We start from the raw sequence: 9,176 nt of genomic DNA on the forward strand, positions 1-9,176 counted from the left end.
ACATCCACAAGTAACCAAATTGGTTGTAGCCCCAACCAGATTGATTGTAGCCTTCAACAGCTTCACTACTAAGGAGGCGTGTAAGTTCACTGTGAGTAGATATTGTTCGTTTCGGCCCTTTACATATCGTCATCTTTGTTTATTATGGAGAGGGACTAGCCCTACTCCGATCAGTGCCTTACAACGACCGGTGACTAGCTTTAATATCATTTGTAACAGGTCAAGCCCACCGCTAGTAGATATTGTATCACCCATCACCCTCCCAGTTTTAAAATACGTCTACTATGAAAAGAGTCTAGCCCTACTCCGACTAGTGCCTCGCAACGTCCAGTGATTAGTTCTGATACCATTTGTAACAGGCCAAACCCACCGTTAATATTAATGTCTGATTCGGCCCGTTACATGTCGTCGTGAGCCTCAGGTTTTAAAACGCGTATACTATGGAGAGAGTCTAGTCATACTCCAACCAGTGCTTCACAGCGTCCAATGACTAGCTCTAATACCATTTGTAACAGGTCAAGTCCACCACTAGTAGATACTGTTCGCTTCAGCTTGTTACGTATCGCAGTCAACCTCACGGTTTTAAAAAGTATCTACTATGGAGGGAGTCTAGCCCTACTCCAACAAGTGCCTTACAGCGTTTGGTGATTGACTATGGTATCATTTTTAACGGGGTAAATTGGACAATATTTACTAACAGTTAACTTTTGAAATTGAAAATAATTTAAGACAAGTAGATAATATAATCATGGCAGGTCGATATTAAAGATTAATATGGTATGATATGAGTATTAGGCATATATAAACTTGTTATATATATATATATATAATATAATATAATATAGTAAGTTAAAAATTTGTAGCATCTTATATTATAAAATAAAAGATATGAGAGAGTAGCATGAAAGACACGTGGTGTGTTGACGAGTTTTTCCAAGACCCAAGGCAGCATGGGAATTGGGTGGGGTTTGGTTTTATTCCGGGACTCTCTTACCCTATCCTCGCTACCAAACAGACTCACTGCCCCCACATTAATTGCACTCTGCCAAACTTAACCCCATCTATTTTCTTTTTTCTTACAAAATCAATTTTATCAATTTTTAACTTTCATTTCCACTACTTTTCTTTTTAAAAAATAGAAAAAAAAAAAAATCCTATTTCCCAAATTAAATAATTAAAATATACTTTTTAGCTAATTGATTGTTTTTTCCAATGAAAAAAAAAATTAATTTTTGAAGAATTTATATAAAAGGTTAATTATTAAAAAATATTTAATATATTTGTAAATTTTTAATTTTTTTTACCCAGCATTCTAATTTATTTATTTTTATCGAAAGTCGTATGAAATCTCACGTAGATAATAAAGAATGACGATTTTTTCGTTTCGAACTTTTATTTTTATTTATATTGTGACGAAATTTTCTATTTATTTTTACGGAGATTTGAGTAAATTTTTATATATTAATTTGTAAGAATTTTATAAATTACCAAAGGTGAGTAAAAAAATGTGTTTTTTTTTTTTTTTTTTTTAATGTTTTTAATTAACCCTCGAATAGATAAATATCACCAAAAAGGTAAAAATAAAAAATAAAAAAAATAATGGAAGATGGGGTAGGATCAGGTGGGATGTGGCTCAAGGGAATGATAAGGTGCACCTCTCATAGGGAATTGAAGAAAAACAGGGGAGTACTTGAGTGAAAAAGTAGGTGGGTCCCACATCAATCAGTTTTTTTTTTTATATTTTTAAATATAATAATTTAAATTAAAAATTAAAAAAAAAAAAAGACATGTGGGGCCCGCATGAGGCTTCATCATGATCATCATGTGACATCTCCAGCACTCGATTGGGAACCGATTCTGAGTCTGGATCTCATCCGTCCTTTTCTTTTCTTTTTAAATAATAATAATAAATAAAATAAAATAAAAATAGACAGGACACGTACCAGAATTCGTGTCAACGCCGTTAGATTTTCAAGACATTAAAAAAAAAAAAATAATAATAATAATTGTTTGTTTCGACATTTGCCCTATACCTTGTCCCGAACTGGAACTCCCCACTATCCCTGTTACCAAACATCTCCAGATTTCCATCCAACGGTCATAAATCAATTTGGGACATAAAATTGATAGATTCCTTATGTGGGAAATTGTTAAAACAAGACAATTCTGTCCCTCTCCCCTCTTTCATTTTTCCCTCATTCATATGCTATAACATTATCCTGTCCCATTTTTCTTGTTTTTATTTTATGAAAACCATATCCTTACATTTTTAATTTATATATCTTACCCTTTTATTCTATGGATATGATTATTATTTTAATCTCCTATTAATATAAGAACTTGACTAAAAAATGTCGGAGGAAAAGTCGACATGTCTAAACGCAATGTCTCTGAAGCAATTTTATTAAGGTTAAACGAGTATCATTTTTAATTTGGTCTATAATGTTTTAATATTCTTAATTTTATAAAGTTTATGTCTCATTGAATTGTCACTTTATATGGTTTGGATATATCATATTGAAGAAATAAAAGTATCACGTGATTTAGACATGTCAATTTACATAAACAAGAGTGCGCCTAGTCATGAGTGTGGTTGGTCTCATCTCTTGTGCGCTAAGTGTATGTGGGCACATTCCTCTCGGGGTTGACGTGGTCTAATCGAAGTTAACTAGCTCACATAAGGTTTTTTCACCTCCCGTGTGCCTACATGGGCACATTCACATAAACAAGAGTGTGGTTGGTCTCACCTCTTGTGTGCTAGGGGTACGTGGGCACATTCCTCCTCTTGGGGTTGACCGGGTCTAATCGAAGTTAACTAGCTCACATAAGGGTTTTCACCTCCCGTGCGCCTATGTGGGCACATTCCTTTCAAGGTCAACTTGGTTTAATCGAAGTCAACTGACACCCGATAAGAACCCATTTAAAAGTTAATTTTTTTAAGAGAAAAATTGGATCTTTTGTAGAAAATAATGTAAAAATGAAAATGTTGTAGGGAGGCAAAGGAAGCAAGAAAATGGGAATTTAGAATATCCTTTATTGTTGTTCATATATCATAAACATATAAACACTTATAAACATGGCGTCCCAAAAAAAAGGAAAAAAAGGGCAAAGCTTAGCTCACTACCATTTTTCTTTCCAAACATCTTAATTTAATTATATATATATATATATATATCTATAATTAACCCTCTTTTTTTGGCTTAATGATATGATTAAAGACTCTAATCCAGCTTCAAATTCCAAAAAAGCGGGAAAAAAAACAAGCAAAATCAACATCATACACAATCAAGTAGAGCTTAGTAGAAGAAGAAGAAGCAGAGTATAATGAAGATTCCGATCTTGAAATTCCGGCGGCACATGTTTCACATGATGTTACAACTTGACGGATTCTCGTCGCTGAAATACGTGTAGGGTTCTGGCTGCTGCTGCGGCGGTGGATATGGGTGGTGGTGGTACGGTGGTGGGTATGGATATGGGTATGGGTACGGCGGTGGCACGTAATTTACGGCCGGCGGTGGCCGTGCGTACATCATTGGTTGGTGACCAAGCGCGTGTTGTTGTTGGTTCATCATTTGGGCCATGTATTGTTGTTGTTGCTGTTGCTGCTGCTGCTGCTGTTGGTAGGGGTTTGCGGAGATGCTGTCCGGCATAAACCTCCCGGCGCTGCCTCCACCGTTCATGGCTGCCGCCGCTGATGCGGGAAGACCTTGCACCGCTGGAAGATTGTTCATTTGACCCATTGGCCGGTCACCCATTTGACCCAAATTTGACATTCCCAATCCATGAGCACCGATGAAGCTCTGTAAATCATGGCCCATTCCGTTTGCCCCACCGGTCATCTTTTGACCGCCGTTCACCCCGTTACTACTCCCATTTCCACCGCCGTTGCCGTTTTTGCCATTGCTCCCACCGCCGCCGCCGCCCTGCTTTTGGTTACTCCCACCTCCACCGCCCTGCTTTTGGTTACTCCCACCTCCACCACCGCCGCCACCATTTCCTTTACCTCCTCCGCCGTTACCATTCTTCCCATTGTTATTACCCTGAACCGGCACAGCTCCGCCGCCTTTCTTGGCATTACCACCGCCGGCCGGACCATTCACAACCGGTGGAAGTTTCCCATTCATCATCATTTTCGGAATCTGGCCATTTCCCATCATGGGTTTCATCTTACTCGCAGGAGGGAGATGAAGTTTACCCAAATCATCATCAAGTTCATCTTCATCATCATAATCATCCTCATCATCATACTCATCCTCATCCTCATCGCTCAGGTCATCACCTTCGTGCAAATTAAACTTCCCACCCTTGGGAAGATTCACGTTTTGATCTTTAACAGGCAGTTTCAACCCCTTAAATTGGGGTGGAAGCTTCAGATCTTGAAACCCTTTCATCTGTTGTAGCTGCTGAAGCTGCACCTGCACCGGTGGCAGCCCCTGTCCCTGTCCGCCGCCTTTCGGCTGATTGTTTCCTCCATTAGCAGCCGCACCCTTCTGGTTCTGACCCTTGTTGTTCCCACCTTTAGCATTGTCAATTTGCATGTTTTTCATCTGATTAGCTATGTTGTTCTGCTGATTCTTGTTGTTGTTCGCCGGTTGTCCGCCCCAAATCTCTGCATGTTTGCCGGATTTAGCCAGCTTCTTGATGAGTACGGCGGCGTCGACATTTCCAGTGACTGTAACCTTCCCCTGTTCTGCATCTATCTCGGTAGTGAAAACCCCTAAAGAAAAAAACACACAAACCCCATCAAACTCAAAACACAAGTGAAAATAAAAACAGAGCCGACAGAAACATTATAAGAAAACAGAGGAAATGAAAAACAGAGTACCATCGATTTTCTGCAAGATTTTCTTCACCTTATGCTTACATCCATCGCAGTGAATATTGACCTTCAACACACATTTCTGCAGAACCACTCAAAACAACACAAAAACAGAACAAAATGAACAAACAGTAGCTACAACATTACAGAAAAACAGAACATGTCGAGTAAACAAAGCACCTGGATCTTCAGAAACTCTTCTTTACTCATCTCTTCAAGTCAAAAAAACAGAGAAAGAAAGAAAAGAACAGAGAAGAACAGATCTGGGAAATGTTAATCGGGTTTTTTGCTGTTTGTAGTTGGTGAATCTCTTGGAACTCAACCAAGAGAATGCAGAGAAAGTAGAAGGGAGAGGGAAAAGAAGAAGAAACCCAACAGAGAAGAGCAAAGTTGAGAGAGAAAGAAACGGAGATGGGATAAATGGGGGCAGAGAGGAGGTGAGAAACGAAGGGGAAAACACCAAAACGGAGAGGCAGAGTACTCTTTTATTTTGGAACTCCGTTTTCTTTTTTTTATTAGCCCTTCTCTTCTCCATTGGTTGCTGCATTGTACTTGCAGAGATTTCGAAAATCTGAGCTGAGCTGAGCTGAGCTGAATTCACAATTGGCTCGGCTGAGTGCGCTGGTTGGGGAGTTAATAAAACGGTGGCGTTTTGGTGTGTTATGTTATCATGAGTCCCCGACAAGACTGATTTGTGGGTAAACCTAAGATCGATGTCTCCTCTCTCTTCTATTCCATGTGCTAATTATTATATAACACATCATGTAAAAGAAAAGAAAATTCTTTTAATATTGTTTGAGATTCAAAATCAATCGTTTTGAGGACGACGGGATTGGACGAGAAGTTTACTAATATCTTGACGAGATAGAATAAGAGGACTACGAGCCTATAACCCATATAGGCAATTCCATCGAAGTTGGAATGGGTCATCAACGAGGCACATCGAGCTAAGGAGGTATGATTAGGGAGTGATACAAATTGTGTTGGAGTTCTTGTCATTGTAATTTGTTTGCCTAATTCTCACTATTACGGTAAGATCTCACATTGGTTAGAGAGGGAAACGAAGTATTCCTTATAAGTGTGTGAAAACCTCTCCCTAGCAGACACGTTTTAAAACTGTGAGACTAACAGTGATACGTAATGGACCAAAATAGACAATATCTATTTGCAGTGGGCTTGAGCTATTACAAATACATTAGGTACACATCTAACGACAGCCCTGTGGATCCTATTTTAGCTAGACACTGTTTTGACTGAGCATCAAAGTGTATTGAGCACAACATCAAACCCATGTGAGTAATATTTTTCACAAGTCAACTTGATGCCTCATCCCGTTACTTTAACTAGAAAGCTAATGTAAACCTGTAGCCAAATTCTCGGTATCAAAATATGTGATGTTTGAGCACAATGTGATTTAATCTAAAAAGTGAATCTTTTCAAAATCTTTATAAGAAAGTGATAATTAATAGGTTTGATTTTTCGATTGTCCTTATATGATCATTACCCGTTATACAATTTTATCGTTGATCGAGGCTTATGTTTCGCCTCCTCCAACCGAAAAAAAGTGCTTCAAATTAAAGTCTCTTTTAGCCTTTTTAAGACACTACCCCAAAGTACACTACAGTGATAATAGTTGAACGACAACAAATAAGGTTACCTTATACCGGTCGATAAGGTAAGTAATTTGTGAGAAATGGTAAGGTCAAAGTTGACCAAAAAGTTACCATGCACTATCCCTTTTAGGGTACCCACCCCTTGTAAAGGTCACATTGAGGGACTATACACACTTCAAAGAATAATTGAGGGTGGTAGGGAGGGGTAAATTTACCATCCCAAGAATCAAGCTTTTACTTTTTACCCCTTTACTTTACTTCAATTCCAAGCAAATTATTACCTCTTACCTCAAAAGCCTAAACTGACATGAAACCCCCAAAGTAACTTTTGCCCCTTCTGCCTTTCTTTTCCCCCTCAGTATACATAAAAAAAGGTCTCACTTTGACTGTGAACACAAATTATTGCCAACAACGCTTAACCAAATGTCCCTCAAACCACATCATATAGGGAGAGGGCTCCACTCTTATAACCTAGTTTTCGATAACGTCCGAGGCTACTACTAGCAGATATTGTTCGTTTTAGCCCATACGTATGATCGACGCATCTACTGGGAAGAGGTTTCCACACCCTTATAAGAAATGTTTCGTTCCCCTCTTCAACCGATGTGGGATCTCACAATCCACCCCCCTGAGAACCCAGCGTCTTCACTAGCACACTGCTCGAAACCTAGCAGCCTCATGGTTTTAGAATGCATCTACTAAGAAGAGGTTTTCACATCCTTACAAGGAATGTTTTGTTCCCCTCTCCAACAGATGTCTGTACTCGTACGTGCTGTAACAAAAACCCAGATTCATCGCATCGACTCACCCAGCAGCATTTCATTACATGAACACCACATGTCCAATAAATAATGGTTCATAAATGAAGAAGCAAATGAAAAGGCCATTTATAGCATGTTACCAACAATGTCAACCTTGCATACAACAGTCATGTATCATTCAAAAGGAAAAAAAAGACAAAACAAAGAGGTTATCATATGGGGAGAACCTTAACTCAATCACTCCCTATACATAAACTACAAACCCGAATCCAATTCGTGTAATCAAACATCGACACACCGCACACGAAAACCCATGAATGTTGAACGTTCATATACATACATTACAGTAGAAAGTCAGCTAAGAGATGACGGGTATGGCGTCATTCAATAGTTAGACATGATATCGAGGTATGAAGTCGGGAATACTACACTAATATGATGTATATGAAGAAAAAGAAATATACATGTGTGTGTGTGTGTAAAAGAATGCAGTATGTGTGACTATGACACAAAAAAACAAAGAATTTAACAGCCATACCATGAAATCGAACATAGGATGAAGAGGTAATTCTCACTGATTGCTATTATTTATCTTGATTTCTATAAGTTCTTCGATCGGTTGACGACAAATCGGACATTTATTAGATTGAAGCTTCAGTTCCTTGGCACACTCACTGCACATGCACTGCAAATGAACACACAGATTTTGAAATCAAATGTAGCAGATAGATTATCGAAGTTTCGTCGAATGCTTGCCATGAATAAACACGCAAATGGAGCCTTACCATATGTCGACATGGTAATACAGCAGTATCCTTGGGTTCGGTCATGCAAATCACACACTCCTTCCCGGAGTCGTTGTTGTCAAAACCTTCTGAAGACGAACTCCCTATACCGAATATCTCACGCAACTCATAACGCATTCCATCAATCCATAGTAGTTGCCGGATCACCTTAACTTGGAAAGGATTGCCATTTTTCTTCTCCAGAACAGCTTGAGTGATTTGCATATGTGAATTATCTGGTTGAGGCTCACCAATTCGTTCATCATTGGACTGAGAGGGTGAGCAAGTCTCAGCTGATATAACGAGCGGGAAAACGTCTTCAGAAGGCGAAGGTTTTGAGAGGTCATCCAACTCGAAAAATCCCAAGTCAAAGCCAGTTCCCATAGGCTGAAAGAATTTCTGAGCAGGACCCTTTTGAAATGGAATTTTTACTGGCTTAAAGGCGTCGGGATATATTGGAACAAACCTACAGTTGGGCTCTTCCTTGGCAAAAAATAGGATGGTAATGCTGTTCATCGTGTAAAGAAATCGAATTAGAAACAGTAACAAGGAAGTATATTCAAAACAGCAATTGGGAAGCTGATGACAGAATAAGTACGGTGGAACGTGAAAAAACAAAGTTCACGTGTGAGCTCCCATGTCGGTTGGAGAGGGGAACAAAATATTTCTTATAAGAGTGTGGAAACCTCTCCCTAGCAGACACGTTTTAAAACCTTGAGGGAAAGTCCGAAAGGGAAAGTCCAAAGAAAACAATATCTACTAGCGGTGAACTTGTGTAACAGCCCAAGCCCATTGTTAACAGATATTGTCCGCTTTGACCCGTTATGTACCGCCGTCAGCCTCACGGTTTTAAAACACATATGTTAGAGAGAGGTTTCCACACCCTTATAAGGAATACTTCGTTTCCCTCTCCAACCGATGTGGGATCTCACAATCCACTCCCTTGGGGGCCAATGTCCTCGTTGGCACACTACTCGATTTCTGGCTCTAATACCATTTACAACAGTCCAAGCCCACCGCTAGCAGATATTGTCCGCTTTGGCCTATTATATATCGCTGTCAGCCTCATAATTTTAAAATTCATCGGTTAGGGNTATTATATATCGCTGTCAGCCTCATAATTTTAAAATTCATCGGTTAGGGAAAGATTTCCACACCCTTATAAGAAATCTTATCTACCCTACCATTCTTTTTAAGT

General features: G+C 39.1%; 2 protein-coding genes across 2 annotated transcripts; both read right to left on the reverse strand.

Moving 5' to 3' along the window:
* Positions 1-3,190: 3,190 nt before the first annotated feature.
* Positions 3,191-5,316, reverse strand: LOC111786063 (heavy metal-associated isoprenylated plant protein 32-like). Its single transcript, XM_023666420.1, has 3 exons — positions 5,000-5,316; positions 4,826-4,901; positions 3,191-4,717 (listed from the first exon to the last, which is right to left on the reverse strand). The coding sequence occupies exons 1-3, from the start codon at positions 5,027-5,029 to the stop codon at positions 3,363-3,365; spliced, it is 1,461 nt and encodes a 486-aa protein (XP_023522188.1). The 5' UTR covers positions 5,030-5,316; the 3' UTR covers positions 3,191-3,362.
* A 2,031-nt stretch (positions 5,317-7,347) lies between these two features.
* LOC111786064 (probable E3 ubiquitin-protein ligase LUL4) lies at positions 7,348-8,515 on the reverse strand. The gene is made up of 2 exons (XM_023666421.1): positions 7,979-8,515; positions 7,348-7,878 (listed from the first exon to the last, which is right to left on the reverse strand). Exons 1-2 carry the CDS (start codon positions 8,492-8,494, stop codon positions 7,765-7,767), a joined length of 630 nt encoding a protein of 209 aa, XP_023522189.1. The 5' UTR covers positions 8,495-8,515; the 3' UTR covers positions 7,348-7,764.
* Positions 8,516-9,176: the final 661 nt, after the last annotated feature.

This window comes from Cucurbita pepo, unplaced genomic scaffold (genome assembly GCF_002806865.2).
Source record: "Cucurbita pepo subsp. pepo cultivar mu-cu-16 unplaced genomic scaffold, ASM280686v2 Cp4.1_scaffold000980, whole genome shotgun sequence".
In the NCBI taxonomy this organism is placed as follows: domain Eukaryota; kingdom Viridiplantae; phylum Streptophyta; class Magnoliopsida; order Cucurbitales; family Cucurbitaceae; genus Cucurbita; species Cucurbita pepo.

What these genes read in the sequence shown, in the direction of transcription:
- LOC111786063 (XM_023666420.1), bottom strand. Translation starts at nt 5,029, where the DNA reads ATGAGTAAAGAAGAGTTTCTGAAGATCCAG. An exon ending in AAGAGTTTCTGAAGATCCAG is followed by an intron (nt 4,902 to 4,999) that starts GTGCTTTGTTTA and finishes GTGGTTCTGCAG; the next exon opens with AAATGTGTGTTGAAGGTCAA. An exon ending in AATCTTGCAGAAAATCGATG is followed by an intron (nt 4,718 to 4,825) that starts GTACTCTGTTTT and finishes TTTTTTCTTTAG; the next exon opens with GGGTTTTCACTACCGAGATA.
- LOC111786064 (XM_023666421.1), bottom strand. Translation starts at nt 8,494, where the DNA reads ATGAACAGCATTACCATCCTATTTTTTGCCAAGGAAGAGCCCAACTGT. An exon ending in TATTACCATGTCGACATATG is followed by an intron (nt 7,879 to 7,978) that starts GTAAGGCTCCAT and finishes GTTCATTTGCAG; the next exon opens with TGCATGTGCAGTGAGTGTGC.